Source organism: Electrona antarctica (genome assembly GCF_951216825.1).
Source record: "Electrona antarctica genome assembly, chromosome: 9".
NCBI lineage: Eukaryota > Metazoa > Chordata > Actinopteri > Myctophiformes > Myctophidae > Electrona > Electrona antarctica.
The window spans coordinates 19,306,596-19,333,517 of NC_136790.1; the positions used below are offsets into that span (position 1 = coordinate 19,306,596).

Consider the following 26,922-nt stretch of genomic DNA (forward strand, 5'->3'; position numbering starts at 1 on the left):
GTTGCCTTACGTAGACTTTGCCTACAGCTACCCACCTGCCCCCAGTGCTCCGTTGCCTTGTGTGTGTTTACAGTTCTCCTGTTAATATTTGATTTAAGTCTTGCGTGCGTCTGTGCATGCGCCTGCCGCCTGCTAATGCACTGGTTTATCGCGCAACGCTTTCCCTAAGTAGTCGGCTCTCTAGTGATGTAAAACTTACTTGGGGGGCGGGGGGGGGAGTGCGTGCGTGTTCGTTCTCGGGCTGTGAATGCAGTTAAACAGACAGCTTTGACCAGAGAGCATTTGATGAATTATGCATCTTGTGAGTCAAGGGATCCGTTTGCTGTGGATCTCGTTAAAAACGTTGACGTTTGATTTGAACGTCCCCCGTCCTACTCCTCATTCAGCTCGGTCAAACTTTCGTGGAGATGCCACCACGGAGCAATTAGCCATCTGTTCCCACTCCCCAGCTTGTTTGAGGCAGGTTAAACGGGGTGATCGTTTCATGTAGGCATGTTTGTATGCAGTGGGAATTGTCAAGGACTCTTCATGGATCCGTTTGGTTTTGTTCCTGTTGAATTGTTGCAAGTTCATTCATGTACTGCAGTGAGTGCACTCTTGACAAGGCCCCGAGTGTGAAAGTATTTTTAGCACTCGTTCAGCTATATCCCACAATCCCACATTGGTTTTGTTGTAGTTCTTCACCCCTAGACGCAGCTTCAAGTGTTTATTTACTTGATTAATTGTAGACAAGTGTGGAGTCATTTCCTGCGTAAACGGTAGTAACGGGGTGGGCCACTAGAGGGAAGCACAGCAACGCGTGGCTCCCAGCAGGGCTGTCATCACCACCACCGCTGTGTCAACAACAAACGCTACTCCAAATAGCATTAGCATACCTCTGGCCCTGATCAAGGATACCTCTGGCCCTGATCAATCCAAATCACTGATAACATCTGGACAAGACCTGCATTCATCAGATTGAACTTCAATATTTGGTAGTAGGCGCACATGTTGGCTACTCCCACTTAACCCATTTTGGGGCGGTAACCCCTTTTGGTGTTTCAAGCATTCAGTTATACTTTAGCTATTGAAAAATAGCAGATCTACAAGCTCATAGCGCGCCACCGAGTGGCGCGCTATGAGCTTGTAGGTCTGCTATTTTTGAATCTTCTTTGAATATATATTTCAGAGTGAACGTTTTTAACTCAAATCGTTGCGTCTGGGGTGGTCCCTGGAACAACATATTTTCAGATGGGGGGTCGGCGGGCAATTACATAAATTTTTGGGGGTCCTTGACATGAAACTTTTTGAACACAACTGACATAGAAACATAGGTTTTTCACAGAACTGTCAGGATTTAGAAGACTGTTGTAGAATCGATGGTAGGTCTAAATGAGTTGAGATGAAGAAAATGCCAGCACTCATTGTATGTCCTTTTTACATGATTTTATTTACCTCGGAGACTGAAAAACGGACGTGTTTCGGCCTGTACTGCCTTCCTCAGCGTTTGTGACAAGACAACAGGAAGTGTGGTATTTACGCATGGGTATGAGATACAATCAACAGTAATTGAACACAGGTGTCAACCCTTCTGGCTCCAAAACTATGGAATGCACTTCCCATTGCAGTCAGAACTGCAGCCTCACTCCCAATCTTCCGCCGTAGTCTGAAAACCCACCTCTTCAGACTCCACCATGGCCCGTAGCACTTGCCCTAGCCTAGTCCCTTAGATAGCACATTATGTAGACTTAGATAGTATTTTAAACAGACTTATAGCTTGTTATGTAGACAGCTCTAGAATTGCACTTTATGTAGTCATAGCACTTTATAGTACACATGTATAATATATTATATAGTATAGTATGTATAGTTTACATAGATACTCCACTGTTACGTTCTTAGTTTACGCATGATTCATGATAACTACTTTTTATACATGTGATGTATGCCATGCTTTTTGTTATTGCTTAATGTAAGTCGCTCTGGATTAAGAGCGTCTGCTAAATGCCTAAATTGTAAATTGTAAATTGTAACCCTTATCATCTTACACAGTATCAATAAGAAGTCTCTATTTATGGTACCAAGACAGGATAAATATCATGTAAGCGCAATAGAATAAATAGTAAAATGACAATACATCACAATGAGCTATCATAATGAATGTGGGGCCGGCCCCTAAAGTGCCTGGAAAAATGAGGTTTAAATGAGTTAAAAATGTGAGGGAGGTGGAAGTTCAATGGTCATTATCTTTTATTCGTTTCCTTCCACAGAACGCAGCACATTGCGTGCCATGCAGTGTGCCCTTGATTCACCCATGCAAAACACACACTGTTGTAGGCCTGATGTAGACAGCCAGCTACAACCTTATCAAAACACACACTGTTGTAGGCCTAATGTAGACGGCCAGCTACAACCTTATCAAAACACATACTGTTGTAGGCCTAATGTAGACAGCCAGCTACAACCTTATCAAAACACACACTGTTGTAGGCCTGATGTAGACGGCCAGCTACAACCTTATCAAAACACACACTGTTGTAGGCCTGATGTAGACCGCCAGCTACAACCTTATCAAAACACATACTGTTGTAGGCCTAATGTAGACGGCCAGCTACAACCTTATCAAAACACATACTGTTGTAGGCCTGATGTAGACGGCCAGCTACAACCTTATCAAAACACATACTGTTGTAGGCCTGATGTAGACGGCCAGCTACAACCTTATCAAAACACACACTGTTGTAGGCCTGATGTAGACGGCCAGCTACAACCTTATCAAAACACATACTGTTGTAGGCCTGATGTAGACGGCCAGCTACAACCTTATCAAAACACATACTGTTGTAGGCCTGATGTAGACGGCCAGCTACAACCTTATCAAAACACATACTGTTGTAGGCCTAATGTAGACAGCCAGCTACAACCTTATCAAAACACACACTGTTGTAGGCCTAATGTAGACGGCCAGCTACAACCATATCAAAACACACACTGTTGTAGGCCTGATGTAGACAGCCAGCTACAACCTTATCAAAACACACACTGTTGTAGGCCTAATGTAGACAGCCAGCTACAACCTTATCAAAACACACGCTGTTGTAGGCCTGATGTAGACGGCCAGCTACAACCTTATCAAAACACACACTGTTGTAGGCCTGATGTAGACGGCCAGCTACAACCTTATCAAAACACACACTGTTGTAGGCCTGATGTAGACGGCCAGCTACAACCTTATCAAAACACACACTGTTGTAGGCCTGATGTAGACGGCCAGCTACAACCTTATCAAAACACACACTGTTGTAGGCCTAATGTAGACAGCCAGCTACAACCTTATCAAAACACACGCTGTTGTAGGCCTGATGTAGACGGCCAGCTACAACCTTATCAAAACACACGCTGTGGTAGGCCTGATGTAGACAGCCAGCTACAACCTTATCAAAACACATACTGTTGTAGGCCTGATGTAGACGGCCAGCTACAACCTTATCAAAACACACACTGTGGTAGGCCTGATGTAGACAGCCAGCTACAACCTTATCAAAACACACACTGTTGTAGGCCTAATGTAGACGGCCAGCTACAACCTTATCAAAACACATACTGTTGTAGGCCTGATGTAGACCGCCAGCTACAACCTTATCAAAACACATACTGTTGTAGGCCTGATGTAGACGGCCAGCTACAACCTTATCAAAACACATACTGTTGTAGGCCTAATGTAGACGGCCAGCTACAACCTTATCAAAACACACACTGTTGTAGGCCTGATGTAGACAGCCAGCTACAACCTTATCAAAACACACACTGTTGTAGGCCTAATGTAGACAGCCAACTACAACCTTATCAAAACACATACTGTTGTAGGCCTAATGTAGACGGCCAGCTACAACCTTATCAAAACACATACTGTTGTAGGCCTAATGTAGACGGCCAGCTACAACCTTATCAAAACACACACTGTTGTAGGCCTAATGTAGACAGCCAGCTACAACCTTATCAAAACAAGATGTCCTCCAAAGCTAGACGAATAACATTGGTCTCTTATGTACACTACAGACGAGTGCGCAGTAGTCAAGCGTTGTTTTAACAATGTTTCACTTATGGTGTTCAATCAGTGAATATATCCTCGCTAATTGAAAAAGGCCAAATGAATGTTTATTTTTTATTTTTTTTGCATCTCTCCAAAGTCCAAACACCTCAAAGGAGAAGAGGCTTTTCTATCAACAATATAAGCATCATCCACACGCCCACTCGCTCCATGTAAATTCACTGGGCTAACGGCCGTTTCCATTCGGACATTACACGTACTTAACTCGAGGAAGCTTCCATTGTACGTCAGGTTCTACTGACTCAGACATTTGTGCTCCTGTCTAGATTAATTCCAGGTTACAGTGCATGTGTGAAAGCCACTGACTCTGCAGTCCAGTCCACTTCTAAATGGTGCATTTCTATAGTGCCATCCAAAGTGTTTTAACCCATTTTGACCTGAGATCAGATTCTAAAAATGTCTTCTAAATCCTGACAGTTTTCTGAAAAAGCTATGTTTCTATGTCAGTCGTTCTTCGATTTTTCAAAAATAGCAGACCTACAAGTTCATAGCGCGCCACCGAGTGGCGCGCTATGAGCTTGTAGATCTGCTATTTTTCAATAGCTAAAGCATAACATAATGCTAACACCAAAAGGGGTTCCCGCCCAAAATGGGTAACGCAAATCATGCGAGACACCAAGCTGTTCATAGGGAGCAGTTGGGGGTTCAGTGTCTTGCTCAAGGACTAAACCCAGGGGGGGGGGGGGGGGGAGGCGAGGATTGAACCGGGAACCCCTCCGAATCCCAAAGCAGCCGCTCCACCTCCTGATCCACTGCCGCCCCATGTCGACTAGACAAGTAGACATGACTGTGATTACTCATACAGAGCTTGTGACATTTATCTGGTTATCATATTAAAACATGTCCCCCACTTTGGCATAGCACAGCCCTACTTAATTGATATTAATTAAAATGGTGTCGCCAGATTAACAGCAAAGATAAAGCGTCAATATCGTGTACACCGTTGGGTATCGTGCAGATCGCCAGAGTTGAAGTAGCCCATAGGGCGCTTGTTCCCCTGGCAGGTGCACTACACACTATGCAGCTAAGCGCAGTAGGAGCCCTCTGTCTACCGCTGCCATGTTTTTATTTATTTATTTTACAGCACCCTCCTCCTGCTCCTTCTCTCAGATGTCACTATGAGAATACGCCATGCGGTGTTGTGTGCCATGCGGCCCGTGCCGCACTATGATGGAGATCAGTGTGTCTCGCCATATGATTTTCATTTCATTTCATTTTATTTCGCACATAGTGTAACACAAATACAGTACAAATCATAATAGATAACAATTAATATCTTTCATAATTCATTTGTCTTTCATACAGTATCTGATACAACTATGACGAAAAGGAGCAGGAAGAAGAATAAATTCTTATAAATACCTGCCCCCTTTTCACTTAAAAGTTTAGTTTACTTTATTGATTGGCGCATACACATCTAAACAAAACAAACAAAACAAAAACAAAACAAAAGAGTAATTGATTCCACGTGTTTGCGCCGTGAAAACAATCCCGTCCGATGTCGACCCGCTCGAGGTCTTTGTGCTTGAAGCTTCTCTGCTCGGGTAGCTCCCAGCAGGGTTGACACCCACTGGAGTCTGGGAAGCTGCAAGCTCTGCCTGCCGTTGTTTTATGCATTCATTTCTGAAGCTGTTGGAACAAAGACTTGTCTCCTCTCCTCTCGGCTCACACAGGCACACTGCCTGGACTGCACACACAAGCACACATTTTTTGAATTACGTGTTCCTTGAGTTGGATCTGCCACAGGCAAAGTTTGCAGAGCATTGTAAACAACCCCAACCAGTAAATTAATAAGTCATGAAAACACTAATAAGCGTAACATTCATGACCTTGACGATGGAGATAAATAACACATGGACTGCTAGTGCTATGTTTTCAGTGTGCTGTGTATCAGATGGTCTTCGCAGATGAGCGCACAGCAGGTTTACCACCGCGTTTGTTCAGCTAGGATGGGTGTTCGGGAGTTTCCTTTGTTGCTGGGTACTCTTGATGTGATTGCTGTTTTGTGTGATCAATTGTACTGTGAAATCATATTTACACAAATGAGTATAGCATTGCGCTTGCATCACAAGCCTTGCTTGGACACGGCGACTGTATTTTTATATGTAGCGTAGCTGATGCCAGTACTTGGAACGTGGCAAATGAAGCCAACCATCTTATTACAGACAGTCGACAAGATGGACAGCATTCAAATGCAGTTAAAACAGTCAGTCATCCGTCTTTTCCACTGCCTTGTGGTTTCCAAATCCCTATTTCTCTCTTTTGGTTTTTCTTTCTTTAGCTAACATTTTAACTGAAATCTTCGCTTCTGGGGGTCCCTGGAACAAAATATTTTTTAGATGAGGGACGCCGGCCGCTGCCAAATACAGGTCATTTTGGGGGTCCTTGATGGGTCTTAATGGGTTAAAAATAGTGTTTTCTCTTTCCCAGCCACGGTTTAAGAACAAAGCCTTTCATTTGGGGTTTTAAGAATACACCTTAATATGCAGTTTGTTGCTGCAACATTGGAGATTTGATAGATGCGTTGTCTAAATCCAAAGAGGTGAAATTAATAATAATGTACAGTAAGCTCTGGACCAAGTTGGATCATCCTCATGCGGAACATTGTCGCGTCCTGGGAGGTTAAGCGGTCACGAAAATGACGCGTGTATCCTGTATTAGAATGAAGCAGTAATGTGCTACATCTAGTCTGAGAGCTGCAGATGGTCACTTTGGAAAAGAAAAGATCTGACCCATCCGAAGTGAGTGGTGCTGTACTCTACTTGTACGTGTGTTAACCCATTTTGACCTGAGATCAGATTCTAAAAATGTCTTCTAAATCCTGACAGTTTTCTGAAAAAGCTATGTTTCTATGTCAGTGGTTCTTCGATTTTTCAAAAAATAGCAGATCTACAAGCTCATAGCGCGCCACCGAGTGGCGCGCTACGAGCTTGTAGGTCTGCTATTTTTTTTTTTTCAATAGCTAAAGCATAACATAATGCTAACACCAAAAGGGGTTCCCGCCCAAAATAGGTTAAGCTGCGCAACAGCAACACTCGGTGGTGAGAAACCTCTACTACCGTGCTCAGACCCAGGGACACAGCCAGGCAGAGACACACATAGCTGGGCATTGGAGTGCTGCACCCTATGGTTGCACCACTCCATAACAGGGCCAGCATTTGAGCTTGTAGATCTGCTACTTTTGCAACTTTGGAATTTGAATCCTGAAAAGTAACAGTTTTTGTCTGTCAGGTTTCGACCCGACTGACAACATATAATTACATTTCCGTTTTGGCTTTTAGGCTTCGTAAACAAACGCTTGTAGATTCTGATATTTCTGCTATTCTATTTTGAGGGAAATGTTTGAAAATCTTTTAATCATGCAAACGATTATGACGATTAGATGCACAATAATTGCGTTCATCTCACATAGTTGTGATTAGGCGATAATGCGATAATTGTGACTGGCCTAGTAAGGTCCACATTCAAGCTACAGTTGCAATACTGTATCATGTTGTCCCTCCCATTGCCAGGGTTTCCCCATGTGGTGTCGAGCCAACTGTTTATTTGACTGAATGAATTGGAACAATAAGACTCCGCCTATTCCATCTATACCTCCCGCTTATCTCTCTCCTTCGTCTTTTAATACCACTTCAGGAACCACTGGAATTGGGCTCTCTGCCCCGCTTGTGTTTGGCAGAGAGCATTGTGGGAGATTGCATCACGCTGGGCTTTCCTGGTGTGAGCTTGCATGCAGGCGCGCTGTTGACTGCTGTGGCTGTGGGGGAGTGAGCGACGGGAGGGAGAGAGAGAGAAAAGCCTCGGGCTGTTCTGCTGCTAAGGAGGGAGTGAGGAATGAGAGGGGAAGAGAGTGTTGCGCCATGAATCGGATAGGTTGTAAATGTAAAATAGTTGGGGACTGGCGGCCTCGAAAGCACACTGTGTGTGTGTGTGTGTGTGTGTGTGTGTGTGTGTGTGTGTGTGTGTGTGTGTGTGTGTGTGTGTGTGTGTGTGTGTGTGTGTGTGTGTGTGTGTGTGTGTGTGTGTGTGTGTGTGTGTGTGTGTGTGTGTGTGTGTGTGTGTGTGTGTGTGTGTGTGTGTGTGTGTGTGTGTGTGTGTGTGTGTGTGTGTGTGTGTGTGTGTGTGTGTGTGTGTGTGTGTGTGTGTGAAAAAGTAGCCCCATACCTCACATCGCTTTCTTGGAAGGGGCTTGCTTGACCTCCGTGATGCATTGCTTCTTCACCATGGTAATACACATTCCATGCACCCCATGGCGTCCCAGCCTTACACTAGCTGTCTCCCACCAGAATAGATGCTTCCCACAAAATAAATAAATAACACGCTCTTGGACCATGATCAACGCGTGCTCCTGAGGCGTATCCTCACATTTTCACTATTTGCATTCATCCCTTTGATGTTTTACACCGAAGTCTGGTTCGTTTGTTGTCATAGAGAAAAGCTGAGTCTATAAAAATGACTCCTCTTTACACGTGGCCGTGTCATGGGCTTAACCACCGTGATGCGTTGCTTCTTCGCCGTGGTAATAAACATTCCATAGTACCGCCCCAGCCCTACACTAGCTGACTCCCACCAGATGCTGCCCACAAAAATAAATAATTACACTCTTTTTCTACTATGCTCCTGATGCGCATGCTCACAAATTCACTATTCGCATTCATCCCTTTGATATTTTACACTTTAAAGTCGGCTTAATTTGTGACATAGTGTACTTTAAAACGACTGACCGCCCCTTCCCCAGCTGTTTCTGTGCCAACGGACCTGTCTCTCCGTGCATATAGCCAGAGCAACATGGCTGATGTCTGTGTGTCGGTGTGACCCTCGTCTAATGGCACGAGGTCCATCTTGTTATTGTAATGTTCAAGGTTCCCATGGAAGCTGCAGCGGTTTTGAATTAAGAACAAGACAAACTTTGGTACAATGTCTTTCTTAAATGGCCATTCCGGAGTTTTTTTTCTGTTCTGTTTTCGCATGCATGGCTGGTATCGGACCAGGCAACATTGTTACCTAAACATTTTTATATCTCGACTAAAATGTTGTGAAATGACCCCTTGTCATGTTTTTCTGTTAAATCTGTTAGTTCTGCATACCTTTAGTATTTGAGCCCTATCATGCCTGTTCTGGGGGGGGGTTCTGCAAAAAATACCACATCTACAAGCTCCGATCTGTTCTTGGTAAAGAGATGTGGTGTAGAACAGGGGTAGGCAACCTTAGGCACGGGTGCCACGGGAGGATGATCATTTGCACACTGGCATAAATGTGAGACAGACGTTTTTAAATATTCAAAAAAGGTTTAGTCACTTAAATTAAGTCCACTCACATTTACAAGTAACATCCTGAAGCACTGAGAAAACTGTTGTGCCTTTCTTCGTCCTTTTTTTTTCCAAACTTGACTACGGTAGCGGTGGTCTCAAAAACATAAGGGAAACTTTGACAGAAAAAGACTCGCTCACCGTATAGAAAATAAGTAAAACTCCTTAGACTGAGACTTAACACGAGGCCTGCCAGGAACATAGACACGTAGAATAGCGTAGCGTGCCACACCCGGAAAAGCCGTTTTAACAGCGATGTATTCTTTAATGCATGTTTTAATACGATCGTATCGAAAGCTACCGTTCGTTAGCTCTGTTATGCTTCTGAGCCAATGGCTACAGACGGCTGTATCTCACAGAAGCGACATTGGAGGGGTCGCTTTGTCCCAGACAAGTGTTTTCAACGGCCTGTAGCAGGCGCTGTGATACTCGCGGTCCACTTTTTCCACCACCGACCGAGAGAACAAGCACCAGCTTCGTCAACACACACGGAATGGTTTCATAGTAAAATGCGATTACGGATATTTGGCTCTTCAAAGTAAGTGTTACGCGCGATAAAACCCTGGCAGGACGCGGCGGAGGGATTGAATAATGGTAGCGGTCAAACGGTTAAGAAAATAATTTTTCTTCTCTTTTATCGTGCTCATAAAGTGCTCTGCTCAAAGTGAAATTAAAAAGCACTGCCTTCGTCAGTGCCAAGTAACATCCTGCACATAATTGTACATTCATGACTGGGGAAGGATTCTGGGAGATAGGTCGGTTATTGCTCTGAGTTTAACGATCATTTATATATCCTGATGTGAAAGGAAATATTTGTAAGGTTGTTGTGTATCCTATGGACAATCAAAATCAGCTGGGAATATTTTATTTTGATGTAGCGTCATAATTATATATGGCACACTGACTATCACAAAAATTAAAACATGGCACTTCATGTGAAAAAGGTTGCAGACCCCTGGTGTAGAGCAAATGTACCAAGTACTGTTGCATTTCGGGTCCGTTTTACTTAGAATACTTAACCTGAGTAATCTTTAGTCCCTCCTGTCGACGCACAAGAATGGCCCATGTCTGGTGAGGTGACGTTGCCAACCATTTATTTGCTTCCATATATTTCTAAGGGCGGGTAAAAGATATCACGTTTTGAATGAGAGCAGTTGGCCCTGTATCACCTTTTGATGCTATTTTTGTCTGTCCTTTCTCAATTCAGTGTTGTCCTAACCTTTCCAAGTGTTGACTTGCATCACTTTCTACAGTGGCTGCTCTACTCAAATGGCTGAGAAACAAGCTCTCTTTCAATGCCAAGGGCTACTAGTTCTTTTTTAGTTGGATTGGATTGCAAATCCTTTGTACTACTTTGTTGTTGAGGCAAGCTGCTTTTTCCTGTTGAAGGATTGTCTTGGTGTTTGACTGACTGACTATATTTAGTGGAATGCTCTGAAAACAGCTATGAACGTTCTAAACTCCCCATTAAAGTTTAAAGCTGACCTAAATCATGGCTCCCCCGAAATCCTAATTGGTCTTAGCTAAATTCGTCCCCTGGGTGCCTTTGCCCCAAGGGTTGCAATTTGCTCTCTCCTTAGCTCTGCTATGTCTCTCGTGAGTGGCATCCTTAAAATTGTTGGACTTTTGCAAATCGTCAATACAATATTAAATCAATCAATAAGCTGTGTGTTTTCATTCTTCTCCCCTGTCTCCGCAGAGAGAAGACACAGCTCGGCTGTAAAGCCAACCCCCGCCTCAGCCTTCCCTCTGTCAGCCCGGAACCGGAGCGGTGGCCTCGGGGCCGCGCCCGGGTTGAGCACGGCGGCCGGGGTCCAAGCCGGAGGGGTCCAGGGACGACCCTCCACAGCTGGCTCCAGCGTTCCCTCCGCAACCCTCCCCAATGCAAAACTCCTCAAACCAGCCAAAGAGAAGCCAGGCATCCAGCGAAGGACGACCCACTTCCCCCCCTTCAGGGTGCTGCAGCCAGACAAGATGTACGTATCTCCATGCAAATTTGCGTCAACCAAAGCACCTAGAGCAGCATTACTCTGTGGCTAGTGTTGAAGTTCAGCATAGTTGTTTCGATACCTAGAGAGAGATACCGAAACTGGTGTCTGAAAAGCTGCCGATACTGCCTCAACTGCTGGTATTGGCCAGTCTATGCCATTCCGATACCACTTAATTTATCACATGTACAGTAATCAATTATTTTGTCCTGAATGCTTCAGTTGATTTATACTGTTATTTTACGATTTACATTATTTTTCTAACTTGTAGCTGCACTTTAACAATTATTTATGTAAATGTTACTTATTCCTAGATCAGTCGTTCTCAAACTCCCCCCTGCCTCCCAAATCCCTCGATCACTGCACTTTGCGTTATCCGTTCCCTGTGTTAGATCTCCTAGGCCGCTTAATCTTGACCGTTTCCCTTATCTGGCCTTCCAGATGTAGACTTAAAAATTTGAATCTCCCGTCAAGGGAACTGTAAAAGACCTTGATTTTTGGTTCTATCTGGCATTCAGCATCTGCCCACATGCCCACACAAACAATGTTTCAATCCCGATCAGCTACTAACATCACCTTAACCCATTCTTTGGTGTTTTAAGCATTATGTTATACTTTAGCTATTGAAAAATAGCAGATCTATAAGCTCATAGCGCAGCACCGAGTGCCGTGCTACGTAGCTTGTAGGTCTGCTATTTTTTTTAAATCGTGAATGCGGCACAAATCTTTGAATGTATATTCTTTCAGAGCAAACGTTTTTAACTCAAATCTTTGCTTCTGAGGGGTTCCTGGAATAAGATATTTTCAGATGGGGGTCGGTGGCCGATTACATATAATTTTTGCGGTCCTTGACAAGAAATATTGAGCACCACTGACACAAACATAGGTATTTCAGAAAACTTTTAGGATTTAGAAGACATTTTTTAAGAATCGTCCTCGGGTCTAAATGGGTTAATCCCGACAAGCTACAAACATCCCCTTAACATCAATGTTGTTCTCCCGTCTCTCTCTCTCTCAGCCCCAGCCCAGCCGTCAAGGTGGAGAGGATGCACCTAAAGTCGGACGCGACGGCCAAGCTGACACAGGCTCCCTCGGCCCCCGCCTCTGGCGCCACCACCACCTCCACGCCCTCCTCCAGCACCACTGTGAGCTCCAACACTACCGCCCCCAACTCCTCCTCCACCTCCTCGTCGTCGTCATCAGCCCTCAAGCCAGGCCTTAACTGTCCCTCCATACCAAAGCCTCCTGTGCTGGCCCCGGGCCAGATCCCCAATGGCAAGGGCCACTCTATCTCGGTCCTGTCGGACAAGAAGCAGGACAGCAGCGCCAGTAGCAGACGTCACCTCTACAAGAGACTGTCAGGTCAGACAGAGGATTTGCTTGATTGAATACTTTATTAGTCAACTGGCACGAGGTACAGTCAAGACATTAAGGCTAAAAGGATAACGCAAAAATGCCCTGGAGACTTGTTTCCAGTATAGTCCTTGACCTAAATATATTCAATTCATCAACGTAGTATAAAAAAATATGTATACATGTCATCAACAAATGCAGACCACTGAGAAAAAGGGAAAACGAATGTGAATGACACCTCCTTTCTATGGGAATTTGCATTTACGTCCTCCCCTTGTGGTCTCCTGTAGATGGTTTTAAAGCTAGTTTTGAAAGAATCCAGTGGTTTCCTTAGAAAGAATCCAGCTACCAGTATTTTACACTGGATCTCACTCAGTCTTGTTTTGTTATCTGCCTTTTTTTTCCTTTTTCGTCATTCAATCTTTTAGAATGTTTTTTTACCCTGCACAATGTTTTTCCTTTCTTTTTTCCTTACATATCACATTCCGAAATGTCATATTTTCTGAATTAGAATCTCAGAGCTTTTAAACACATAAACCATCTAGACTTGATAAACTGCACGCGATTTGCAACATTCACACCAAATCTCTTATATACAGTCGCCGCTTGTCGGCTATTTTTGGCCAATTCCTACTGAGGGTTGAAGTGGTTAAAAGCTGATATTATCCAAAGTCCTTCCTGAGCATCAGGTTGTGTGTGTGTATAGGGCAGCAGATATGTTGCAATGCCTGTTCATTACGTTGTCCCTCCCATGTTGCTCAATCTCTTGCTCTCTCTTCCACCCTTTCGCCATCAGAACGAGAGTTCCAGCCAGATATCCACTGTGGCGTTGTGGATATGACAGCTCGGAAACCATGCACAAGATCCCTCACATGCAAGGTAATAATGGGCCCGTTCCTTCTCTCTGTATGAGGCCTCGTTGTTTAAAAGTGCAACTTAACATAACGGTAGCTTTTTGCAAGCCTTCAACAATGCACTCGATGAAGTAGCAGACTTTCCACCTCGCCACATGTGGTACCTTTTTGAATTATGCAAGGTACCCAATGTGAGGCATCCCTGGGGTACCTCTGTTTTAACCATTTGATCTGTTGTCTGCCATGTTGGGTTTGAAGAGGATGCTTCTCTCCACTGATTTTGAACCTTTGCTGCTGGCAAGGCCGGTTTTAAATCAAATGAGCACGGTAATTAATTACTTAAAAGAACACATTAAGGCACTCGGGTGGTGCAGTGGTAAAGTATCTGCCCCACCACCGCAGAGGTTGTGTGTTCGAATTCACCGTGGTACATTCCGGCTTTGTCGAGTGTCAATAGGGAGGGAAGCCGGGCAGGGGCCGGTGTCTCTGCATGTATTTCTACGGGGTGGGGCAGCACCTGTCGGCAGGGAGTGTTGGTTGGGAGGATTAGAATGAAGGCTCTACGTCTTCCCGGTGGGGGCTCCTCTCTGGCAGGTGAGTCAGTAAGATACAACACAGAAACGTGAGTGGGGAGGAATTAATTGGCATAACGTCTGCCGTAAAATAGTGCTGATCCAGAATCGGTCCTAATATATTCTTTTAGTAAATGAGGGGCTAAAACCATAGACATAGAAAGGTAGACGCCTCCTTCGGCTCTGGGGCAAGCTTCCGCGTTGGTGCTAAGGAAAGTAATGAAATGAAAGGACGTGAGTCACATGACTGGACGCCCGGGATGCGCCATTTAACGCCGCACATCCGCCCTCAGTGCGATACACGTCACTCCAATGAATTGCAGCGGCCAATGAGGCGTCTACCTTTCTATGTCTATGGGGAAAACGCACTACAGCTACGTGTGCACCTTATCTTGACCTCTGTCCTCTACTAACCCCTCACAGACACATTCCTTAAGCCAGCGGAGGGCGGTGCCTGGGCGGAGGAAGCGCTTTGACACGCTGCTGGCTGAGCACAAGAACAGAGCCCGGGAACGGGAAATCCACCACCCGCCCCATTCCCAGCCCACCCCCGCTCTCAGGGAACCCCACCCCTCACCCCGCCTCTCCTCTGCCCACGATCCCCACCAGGTGGCCCACGGCAACGGCCCTGCACCAGACGCCACTAAGCCTTTGCCACTCGGAAAGCCCAAACCTCACAACTCTGGTCTTCCACGGTAAGAACTTAAAGCTAGAGATGCACGATATTGAAATGATATTGACCGATATCCGATTATTTGCCGATGCATATACCGATATATTACATTATTATATTATATTTGTATTGAACTCACAGAAAAAAACATTTTAATTTTGCTGGTGAAAATAGATGGTTACGCTCCACTTCTATGCAAGATCACCATGGATCATCAAGTGTTTCACAACAGTCTCCGGTGGCTTTTGCCTTTTTATTCTCTTGTAGACTATAGTCAGTCTCCACTTGAGTCTAAACATATGGCCTACTCATGGCTTAAAGTTCTCAGTCCTGGGGACGGATTTCAGTCCTGAGGATTTCATAGGGGTCATTTAATGAGATCAGTGCAGATTTGCAAAAAATCATTTTCAGTCTTGGGGGTTTTTTGTGTTGCTTCAAGCCCTGCCTACTACCAACTCTCCTCTCGCTCAATCATGTGCCATACAGTCTTTATTTTTTATTATAAAAGATGGCATGCATTTCTCACCTTCTTTCCTCTAAGCTGCAGCACTGATGGTGGTTTATCTGGTAGCATTTTGTAGTGTGTGTGACTGACTGTTTCACTAAATGTGGAAGAGCACAGAGCAGTGGTGCGCTACGAAGTCATCATTCTTAACCACCCGCTGTGCGCGACTCGTCAACCCCACAGCCTCGACAAGCCGGTGCTTAAGGTTAATGTTAACATGCAAAACCTTTTACTGAATAAGACGACAACATTCGGTGCCTTTCAAATTTTTAATTAGGCTGCGAGAGATATGCTGAAACTGAAATAACCCAGCTCTATTGTCCTCTGCGGTCTGTGCGTGCGTGTGACGTGTGTGTGTATGCGTCGCTCATGGGCATAATTAGCATGGACAGGTTTTACGTACAAGGATAGAATATCACAGTTGAACATTGAGTTTCAGAATGGTTTCCAGGTTGCATGTGATGAGTGAACCGTACAGGAGCAATGCATATTCACGCAATGGCACTGGTGGAAAAAGTACCAAGACAGACAAATGCTAGAAATCTCTGTCAGTCTTGTCCCCAAGGTTCGATCTGAACGACTTGCAGTAACATCAGGTGACTAATCCTTACCATACCTCTCTTCCCCTCTACCCTGTCAGACTAAACAGCTGTCACGGAGGTGGGGGTCCGCCCGGAGACCCCTCGTTAGTCCACGAGTCGACGCACCATCCCCCAACTGCCCCCGACGGCGTCTCCCGTCCCTCGAGCGACGAGGGGGAGAACGACGAGCGGGAGGAGGGCTCGGACAAACTGGACTGCCACTATTCAGGTTATCACCCACGGCCGGCAGCTGTAAGTAAACAGTCAGCCGCCTGTGATTAAGCGATTATGTTGTTTCATGATTATTACAGAATTGTGACATGCTTAAGTCACAATTATTTGAGAAACGCAGTTATTTTGCATAAAAGTCAATTGTTTTCATGCTGGAAACATTTTCCAAAAATAGCAGATCTACAAGCTGACAACACATCACTTTGTGACGTGTTGTAAGCTGGTAGATCAGCTATTAAAAAAATGAAAGAATACATTCTTAAATGTCACTAATTTCTTTGTATTTTTACGTTATTTACATTTGTTCGTAATTATATAAAAAAACGTATTCACATGTTCATAACATCCAGGGAAAGCATGGTGTCATTTTAGATTTTGGTATAGGCCGCAGCGGTTCCCAAACCTTTTTGGCCATGCACCCCCCCCCCCCCCCCCCCCCCCCCCGTTACCTCACAACCTATCTGACACACCCCCCACATGGGAATATAAATTGCATAAGCTATATAGAGACATATATTTCCTATTTTATCCACATATATGAACCTGAATATGGCATATATATGCAGAATAGGCTATATTCTGCATATACTTGCCATATATTGGCATAATATGTTAAAGGAGCATTCAGTGATTCGGGTGATTTGGAAAACCACCCAGTCCGCCCCGGTAACAAAATGTGCACATGCACGCTCTACAGTGGGGGGAAGTGCAACAGGCCAACAGCATGTGCCCCCCACTCGATCATGATTGGAGGAAGGTCCCACTCATCCTGATTGGATGACGGTTTTGCCACCCGCCACCAAAACTGAAACTAGGGTTTTTTGACCCCAGGGGCTCACTGGGGACAGGGAGGAACTCCTTATATGGTCAGCACACTTTATAGTAGGGAGGATTATCCAGAAAAAAATAAAAAATAAGTGATATTTAGATTAAGTCAAATCACTGAATATACCTTTAATATATTTAAAATAAAACCATAGCACCACCATTAGCCTTTTCATGTTGCGCACTCCCTAGAAGGCACTCGCGCACCACAAGGGGTGCACGCACCACAAGGGGTGCACGCACCACAAGGGGTGCACGCACCACAAGGGGTGCACGCACCACAAGGGGTGCACGCACCACAAGGGGTGCACGCACCACAGTTTGGGAACCACTGGATAGGGTATATATATCGCAGCTGTCAGGCGGAAACCTCCTATCCAACTTGTTGTAAATGAATGGATCAAACTACAGTGATCTGAGATCTGAAAGCTCTTGTAGATCTGCTACTTTTGCTAATTTGAATCTTGAAACGGTTTTGGACATATGAGCCTGAGGTTTCCACCTGACAAAGATGGTATAAGTTTGTCAGAACACTGTTAAGGCCTTTTATTCCAGACGGGGAGCGGCTGACGCACCTATTCATTTTCAATAGGAGGCGTCAGAAAACTGTTAGGACGTTTTTTTTAGGATCGGCCTCAGGTCTAAATGGGTTAAATGCCTTCCTTGTTTGTTCTGAGTTCCGGTTCCCGAATTGTTTAATTTGACAAACAAAAATGTAACGTAGATATTGATGTTGCTGTGCCGTTTAAAGCTCAGACAAAAAGACGTCAGACCAAACACCTTGTCTCTGTTCCTCCAGTACTGTACCTTCGGAAGTCGACTGTTTGGCAGAAGCTGCTACTCGTTTGACCGTCGCTGGGACCGGATGCGATGTGCACTGACCGCCATGATGGACAAACATGTCAACTCACAAATGTGGAAGTATGTATTTTCTGGCTTAACTCATTCGGAGCCACAGCGCCATCTGGTGGAGGGCTCTCGCTGCCACAAGTGCATTTTCAATTGCAGCACCTTTAGATTGAAAGCCCTGTTTGGCCGAAAACCGAGAATCTGGAAGTAAAAATCTGCTGTTTAACATATCCCGCGATTGTTATTTAGTCCACCCAAAACATACTTTTTTTGTAAGCTGGGATCATATCGTTTTGAGAAATGAATGAAAATCTAGCTTGTTTTGACCCAAAAAGAGTAATCGGAGATATTTGCGTTCAAAAAGCTGTGTCCCCATAGACTGCATGAGCCACATTTTCATTTCCGGGGATACTGGAAGCAGTTTATCTATCGATATTTAAAAAGGCGTCAAAAGGCGCAATTGGCGATGAGGTACATACGAAAATAGGCGTCTAGCCTGGAATGACTCAAGATTCTGGGGTTGCTTCTTTGATCTTGACGGCAATAAATGCCATGTGCCTCCGCTAAAGGTGATTTGTTTATTTCTTAATTGGGTGGAAACCTCATATTTCCAAAACCGTTACTTTTCAAGATTAAAAAATGGAGATTAAAAAAAGCAGACTTAACGACCTCAAAACATGCTGTGCCGCACTTCGAGCTTGTGGATCTGCTACTTGTGATGCTTCTGTGTGACGCTGTAGTATGATCCAGTAAGGCATTCATTTACGAAAAAAGTTAAAATATGAAGATACAAGGTTTCTGCCGACATCGACTGGCCAGTTTTTTAGCTTATATCAGTGATGGGTTATTGTGGTTAAATTGCTAATTTATTTATTCATTAAACTTTGTAGGAAAATCCCTTTGGCCTTGGAGAACTCCTCTTCCTCCTCCGTTGCACCGGCCCACAGGACAAGCACAAACTCCCATGGTAGCACTCCCTCCTCTGGCTTCCTGGGGCCCCCTGCCACGCCGCCCCAGCCCCCCTACAGCCAATCCTACGAGGGCAAGTCTGCACTCTCCTACGGGACCACCTTAAACACCCGCAGCTCCCCACAGGGCGGGGCCGAGCAGCTGGCCTACGGCACCGCGCAGGCCCGGCAAGTGTCTTCGTCGCCGCAGATGCCTTCAGCCCACTCCACCTCTTCCTCGTCCGCTCCCTCCCTTGCCTCAGGCCGGGCGCTCAAGTCCCGCTCCTCCACCTCTAGCAGCAGCACTACCAAGTCGTCCTCTTTCAGGCCCAGGGAGACCTCCTCTGCTCCCGTCACCCCCAACTCGACCGGCGGGGGTGTCGGCAGTGGGCCCAACAACAACAATAACAGTAGCAGCACCACTAGTTTCAGTTCGGGAAAGAAGAGGAAGAATAGCTCGCTCCTCTCCTCGTCCCACGGCTCCACCGAGTCGTCGTCGTCGTCGAACGCCAACTACTCCTCTTCCTCCTCCTCCAAGAAAAACTGCGTGGCCGTCAGCAGCTCAGGGAGCAACTACCACCACGGCCCGCTTGCCACCTCCACCCCCGCCTCCTCGCTGTCGTCCTCTCACAGCGGGGTCCACAGCGTGGGGCTGAACTGCGGCCCCACCGTGCGGACCAACTCCCTCAGCCTGAAGGCGGAGGCGTCGGCGGGGGCCGCGGGCGGCTCCTCGGGCCCGCCTGCCCGCGGACCCCCCTCCGCCAGTCCGGCCGAGTCCATCAAGCGCATGAGCGTGGTGATGAACAGCAGCGACTCCACCCTCTCCCTGGGCCCTTTCGTCCACCACCAGTCCCTGTCGGACCACCACGCCGGCTTCGGCCACCACGCCTCCTCCGACAGCCGCTTGGAGGGCAAGAAGCGCAAAAGCTCGCCGGCCTCCAGCGGTGTCGGCAGCGGGGTTGGAGGCGGGGGGCCGGGGGGAGCAGGTGGAGGAGCAGGGCCGGGCCCAGGCAGGCCCAAGGTGCCCAAGTCACCCGCCATCAACAACATCCACGGGAAGCATGGCCGGAGCGTTCCGGGGACCCCGGGGCTGCCCAACAACTCTCACATACATCAGGTGGGTTTTTTTGCCTTATTTCTGATTACTTTTTTTCTTGCTGAAGAAAAGGCAGCGATCCACTTGCCCTGATGAAGACTCCTTTGTGAGTCGAAACATGTTTTTTTTGTGGCTTTCGCCTTTATTTTATATTTTTTATGGAGGGACAGACAGTAGTAGGCTGACAGAAAATGGGGAGAGAGATGGGGGGAAGACATGCAGTAAAGGCCTTCGGGATCGGGAGTCGAACCCGCGGCACACTGCCAGACTGGATTACCAGCCAAGGTGCCTGGACCACTGAGCCATGGCCCAGGCCAACATGTTGATGTTTTAACATTATATTAACCCATTCAGGGCGGGAACCCCTTTTGGTGTTTTAAGCATTATGTTATACTTTAGCTATTGAACAATAGCAGATCTACAAGCTCATAGCGCTGCACCGAGTGCTGCGCTATTAGCTTGTAGATCTGCTATTTTTGAAAAGTACTGAAAATGTGGTGCAATCTTTGAATATATATTCTTTCAGAGCGAATGTTTTTAACTAAAATCTTTGCTTCTGGGGCGTCCCTGGAACAACTTTCAGATGCGGTTCGGCAGCCAATTACATATAATTTTGGGGTCCTTGACATGAAAATATTTGAGAACCATTGACATAGAAACACCGTCCTCGGGTCTAAATGGGTTGACTGAAACTGGATTGCTTTAATACCAATTTGCTTTCACCTCTCCCCTCCCCCCCAGCCAAAGGCCCGTCCCTGACAGCGGTGTTGGGGTTCTGTGTGTGGAACCGGTGGGCAGACGGAGAGGAGGAGGAGGGCGGCAGCCGGCGTGCTGCTCCAGACTGCACGAGGCCTTCTAGAAGCAAATCTGCGTTACTCTCAGCTTCCCACGATCCTCAGGGTGGAGATGATCTGGACAGCCCAGTTACGTCAACTTTGTCGTGGTCATTGAACTTTTTTCTCCCAAAGCCATGTGAGTGTAGGGGGGGGGGGGGGGGGACTTCAGGGGCACCTTCCGTGTGAGGAAACCGGTAGGCGTACAGTGCCCTGGGGAGGGGGGTGGGTGGGGGGGGGGGGTTTGGGGTTCTGATGGAGTAAGCCAGCACCCTGCCCGTCTCAGTGTTGTCCTGATGCTCTGTAAGGTCTTCCCGTCCGTTTTTGGAAGGAGCAACGACGGCAGCAGCAGCAGCCATGGGGTTTGTAACCTGTGGTTGGGTCAGAGTTGATGGGGTTCAGGTAAAGGGCCAGTGCAAAGCCCCACACCGAAAAAGGAAGCCACCGTGACACTCAGCAACTAGGGGGAGCCAACAAGCCGATCTCTTCCGTCTGTTAGTGTGTGTGTGCGCGCGTGTACGTTTTTTTTTTATTTTGTCAGATTCTGCTGGACTACTGGAAACTCTAAACCTTATTGACGCCCCCAACGCCTGATTTCCTAAGCCTTGGAAGGAGCAGGCAACGGTCGGAGCTGACGGTCACGTTTGAACCCACACACTATTGCCCCGTCGTTCCCCTTCTCCATTAGTCCCGACTCCTCTTCTTAGTGACATTTCCTAAGTAACCTCAGGTTACGTACGGTAGCCAGAGACGAGCCGCTAGGCGCGGATCCAGTCGATTCTTATGACCCCAAATGATTATGCAAGTGTTAACCTTTTTATGTTTTTTCTTATGAGCTTTTTACACTGAACTACAAAGACTCTTTGTAGTAAATTTGGCGAAGACAGTCAGTCGTGCATGCAAATGTGAAACAGGACACCTGACGTGCCCATTCATTCAATTGAATCTTTTGTCCGAGAGATCGTTTTGGTTATCGAGTACACCTGTGTATTTCCTGAATGTTTTGTTTTTCCTTGTGCAAAAAGGACAGCCACAGTAGACCTATCCCCGCGACTGTGAACAGCACTAAATAAATACTTGCTCCACACAGGCAGTGCTTAGTTTCCCCACAACGCTAGCCAAAGGCCGCTACTAGCTTCCTTCCCAAACCCTACTCGCAGGTGTAACCACTACCCCAGCTTTGGCTGTAAAGGTTTTCTATGTCCCATCGGAATACGACGCCACACGGTGTGCGATGGAGATTTTGGTCACAAGAAGGCAAGGAAAGGCCGACATTTACTCTTCGTATTCCTTTTTGTCTAAGTGGAGTCTTAAAATCTGGCAATACTTCCCCATCACTTCCGAGTTTTCCCTCTCACTGACGTGTGTTCAGGTGGTGTTGGGTTTTTGGTGCGAGATTAATGGTGATAACTTAACAGGGAATGTTTATACTTTTAGGTGACACCTGTTGTTTCGCTGAACCTCCACTGATGTCAGATGTCAAGTGTTGGGAGCGGAGGAGACTATTTTCTTTTTGTAACTTCCTTTTTTCCCCTGCCCTCCTCCTCCTCCTCGTAGCTTATTTATCAAACAAGTATTGAAGTATCCCTATTTCAGAATACATATTTTGTTAACAAATTGTACATATTGAAATATGTATTTTTGCACAGGCATTTTCGTACACATACGGATGATTTTTTGGTACAATTGAAAAGTAATTATTATTTATTTAGTATAAACAAGATGAGTCAAAAGACTTGATTATTTGAAGTGGTTCACTGCCAAGTCTATATAATGCAATACGCCTATAAGTAAAACGTTGAAAGCATCTCATGAATCGTGTACTGGGGTCCTTAAAGGAAGAAATAAAAAAAGACAAAGGTGAAGTGTTGCCACTGTAGCATGTGTCTGACAGAGGATACCTTCATTCACTTCAAGTCGAGGTCTCACTCGTGTGCTTTCTCAATAGAGCACAGAAGTCTTGACGTAACGTACGCATCCTACGTGGGTCACGCCCCCCCAAATTCTGTTTAATATTGATTGCGTCATACAAGAACTGTTCCAAAAAAATACAAACGAGCACGCTGGTTTGACTCATGGTGGATATGAAGCATCAACTGAGGGAGGAGGGGGACACGATTCTTATGAGACGAAGATTCTTATGAGAAGAAGATGTTGTTCTCCATAGAGAAATTACTTCCGAGGCCCATGGGGATGCACGAGTGACGTCAGGACTTCCGTACTCTATACCTTTTACGTTGCCTATGAATCGACACAAAAAAGAAATCTTTATGTCCCAATTTGCCTGTGATTCTAAAATATGTTATGCAGGCTTAAAAGCTGTGCCCGTTAAACAAATTTCCATTAACTCTTCAATCATTTAATCTTCCTAGATGGAAGACCTTAAACCCCATTTCGTGATTGAAGCACTTATTTCTTTTTTTTTTGTTTGTTTTTTGTAAGGCTGAAGGGACTTGAAGCAATCATCATTGCAAGGAAGAGGAACACTTGGAAAACAGTGAAAACTGCTTTGCATCATCGTTGCCAAACGTTAGTCATTTGAATCACAGCTTATATAAGGAAATAGTTTGCAGCTTTTTAAAGAAATGATTAAATAAGAAAGTGCCTGAATTTGTTTCACCCTGACTGTTTTTGAGGACAGTATGTTTGGGGTTAAGTTTCACCTTACTTGAATGTTTAGGAAGCTTGCTTTTCAAATCTGCCTATGATGAACCCTATATGTGGTAAAAAGAAAAACCCGAGAGCTTTGTCGGCTGCCCGGTATGAAACTCTAGTTTAACTTTTTTTTTTTATATATATATAGTTTGGATTATCAATGTTTTCCAGACATTACTACATCAAAAGGTTTTCTGTAGGCCTAGGTGTGCAGCTTAAGCCCCCTTGGTTTACTATGATCTGTATGTAAAATGTTCAATCAAAGTGTTTTGTTTACCCTCAGATTCCACTGACATCTTTGCATCTCGTTTCCATTCACATGGAAACATGTTGTGAAGTTTAAGCACCATAGACTTGGAATGTTAAAAGTGAAAGAACAGAGCTCGCTTCTGGGAGGAAAAAAAATAATCCATTCATATAATGTAAAAGCGTGTATAGATTTCTTTTTCCTTTTTTTTTTATACATTCAAAAATAATTTTGATCAGCTGGACTTTTATGTATTGGCTGCTATGTAATTCATGAACAAAACAGTTAGGTTAGAATTACTTAATATTTAAAGAAAGATTGTATAGTCTATTTGTTTTGTAACAAGTTTCTGTAAATAAAAAAAATAATTTATACTGCTATTTATATGAAATTATGTCTCTGCCTCTTTTCTCCAATTTTGTTTTTTCTCGGATTTAACCATGCGAGTCCCTTTTGAGGTGTCTTTTACGAGCAAGCAACAACCAGGGATTTAAACACGATTCTAAACAAAGTCAAATTCCACTTTTATACAATCTTGAGTAAAACTGCAGCACAGACTTCCACTTTTGATGTCTGAAGCTGATCCCAGGGCCAGAGAGCATCAAAACTATAGTAAAGCTGATCCCACGGCCACGGAGCATCAAAACTACAGTAAAGGCAAGTGGTTAACTCACATTAACTCATAAATGCAAGACTGGCTCAGAAGCAAATTTCGCATTTTATTGAACGCTGACGCGTTTCGGCAAACCGCCTTATTCAGAGCAGATTAAAAAGGGTCTTGTATTTAATTTCTAACCGTGGTTAAAAGTATAGCTTTGGGTCCAACCAGACTCCTGGTTTTTATAGGGGCACCTGTTAACCACTTAATACACTGTCACTGGAAGTTTAGCTCTGAACAGTGATTGAAGTACTTATTGTAGAACACTAAACTCAACAAATAATTCTCATCAAAATATTTAAAGTACAATACATGGCAATTTGAGTTACTCTTTATTTTTCAACATGAATTTTCATGCAAAAGAACAATTAAAAAAGTGGTCAGGGAAACGCCTACCTTCTATGATGCCACTGAGCATCCTGAAGGTGGCAAGGACCTACTAGTAAGAGAAATCTATGAAAATCTGGGAACTAAATCGTTACCAAGAAATTTCTTCACCAATGTGTTTCTAAAGGTGTCTAACATGTACTAAAAGTTTGAAATTCAACTCCCGTGGGAAATTGAGTTATTAGCATAATATGTGACCATACCCATAACATCCTATATAAGGCAAAAAAGTCCAAATTTCATCATTCTTTAAGTAGCATGTGACATATGAAACTAGGGTTTTCATGATTCTGAATCCATTCCAAGCATTAGTTTTGCACAAAAAAACACTCCTTGGGAGGAAAACGGCCTCACAAACGTGATGAGGTCAGCACATTTGGTCAAGTGGATATGGCCTAATTTAGCCCAAGGAGTGTTTTTTGTGCAAAACTAATGCTTGGAATGGATTCAGAATCATGAAAACCCCCTAGTTTCATATGTCACATGCTACTTAAAGAATGATGAAATTTGGACTTTTTTGCCTTATATAGCATGTTAAGGGTATGGTCACATATTATGCTAATAACTCAATTTCCCACAGGAGTTGAATTTCAAACTTTTAGTATATGTTATTAGACACCTTTAGAAACACATTGGTGAAGAAAATTCTTGGTAACGATTTAGTTCCCAGATTGGTCAAATACCTGATCAAATGCCCTTACTATACCCACCTCAGACATCAGCAATATTATGAAAATCACCTGGGTTTTATTCTAGGGTTAAGTCAAATGAAAAGTAGCAATACCCCATTGTAGAAATAAAAGTACAAAAGCATTGGCATCAAAATATACTTTGTCAAAAGTAAAGGTACTCCTGCAGAATGTCCCATTTCACAAGCATGAAAATCCTTTGAAAATAGCAGATCTACAATCTCACAATGTGTCAAATAGCAGAAGTATATAGGGCTCTATAGGTCGTCCTCAGACGAGCCCTCCATCGTCGCTTCCAGTCATCCCGGTTCGCCATACATCTGGCCAGCTCGTTTGCGCTCCTGCGTCGTTCTTGAGTACGTCCACATATGTTAATGTGGGACATCCTCGTGATCGCCTGATCGGTGCCCATGTGTTGGTTCCCACAGCACTACTTTGCTGGCTGGCAGCTCTTGGTGTCTTTGGCAGTGTCCTGCTATTTCTGGCTCACCCTTGGCATTCCATCATACAGATTCTTGTACTCTTGCTGATGTTAAGTACTGCTGGCAGCATTCTGGTACAGCACCCATCTAGAGACTTTTGCAGGGTTGGCTTCAGGGTCCAGCATTCACTGCCGTATCGGAGAACAGTCTCTACCGTTGCATAGAAGAAGCTAAGTTTGGTTCGACAGGGGAGGTTGAAGTTCCATACACTGGCCATGCCGTTCAGGGCCCTCCATGCAAGATCTTGCTCCGTTGAGTTGATAAGTGGTTAATGTGTTTTGTAAAATGGATACTTGGAAATACTGCAGTAAAGTAAAAAATAAAATAAAGGAACTCACTTGGTACAGTACTTAGTAAATGTACTTGTAAAGGTTACTATCCACCACTGTATACACATCCGTGTAGACGTTTTAACCCATTTAGACCTGAGAACAGATTCTACACAGGTCTTCTAAATCATGACCGTTTTCAGAAAAACCTGTTTCTATGTCAGTGGTTCTAAAACTATTTCATGTCAAGGACCCCCAAAATTTGATTTAATTGGCCCCGGACCCCAATCTCAAAATATGTTGCTCCAGGGAAGCAAAGATTTGAGTTAAAAACTTTCACTCTGAAAGAATATATATTCAAAGATTTGCACCACTTTTTCAAAAATAGCAGATCTAGCTTGCAATTTTTCAATAGCTAAAGTATAACAATCCGGTTGCGAGCCCCTCCTATATACCAGTGGTTCTAAAACATTGAGGAACCCCACATGAAGCCTTTATGTAGAATCAGCCGACCATCGGTCGATCACATCAAACACTAACTATCGTTACATTGTTAGTTTTGCACTTTGCTATTCAACTTGAGCTAGATTTTTTTTTTGTAACTACTGTACTATATATCTATAGGGCAGCGGTGGTTCAGAGGTAAAGTGGCCAGATGGTAACCGCAAGGTTGCCAGTTCGAACACGGGCTCCCCCAGAGTTAGTGTCGAAGTGTCCTTGAGCAAGACGCTGAACCCCTAATTGCTCCTGATGTGCTGGTTGGTGCCTTGCATGATTTCCGTCGCCATCAGTTTGAAGGCGTCTGTGAATGGGTGAATGTAATGCACAA

At 44.8% G+C, this 26,922-nt stretch overlaps 1 protein-coding gene across 1 annotated transcript in view; it reads left to right on the forward strand.

The window, feature by feature from the left end:
* atxn7 (ataxin 7) overlaps window positions 1–23,989 on the forward strand; it is a 43,288-nt gene extending 19,299 nt beyond the window's left edge. The window contains exons 6-14 of the mRNA XM_079511140.1: window positions 11,099–11,375; window positions 12,406–12,749; window positions 13,537–13,619; window positions 14,590–14,861; window positions 15,985–16,177; window positions 17,781–17,902; window positions 18,721–19,894; window positions 20,615–20,845; window positions 23,149–23,989. Of these exons, the coding sequence (XP_079367266.1) occupies window positions 11,099–11,375; window positions 12,406–12,749; window positions 13,537–13,619; window positions 14,590–14,861; window positions 15,985–16,177; window positions 17,781–17,902; window positions 18,721–19,894; window positions 20,615–20,632 (2,483 nt within the window). The 3' untranslated portion in view covers window positions 20,633–20,845; window positions 23,149–23,989. The remainder of the gene's footprint in view (window positions 1–11,098; window positions 11,376–12,405; window positions 12,750–13,536; window positions 13,620–14,589; window positions 14,862–15,984; window positions 16,178–17,780; window positions 17,903–18,720; window positions 19,895–20,614; window positions 20,846–23,148) is intronic.
* Window positions 23,990–26,922: the final 2,933 nt, after the last annotated feature.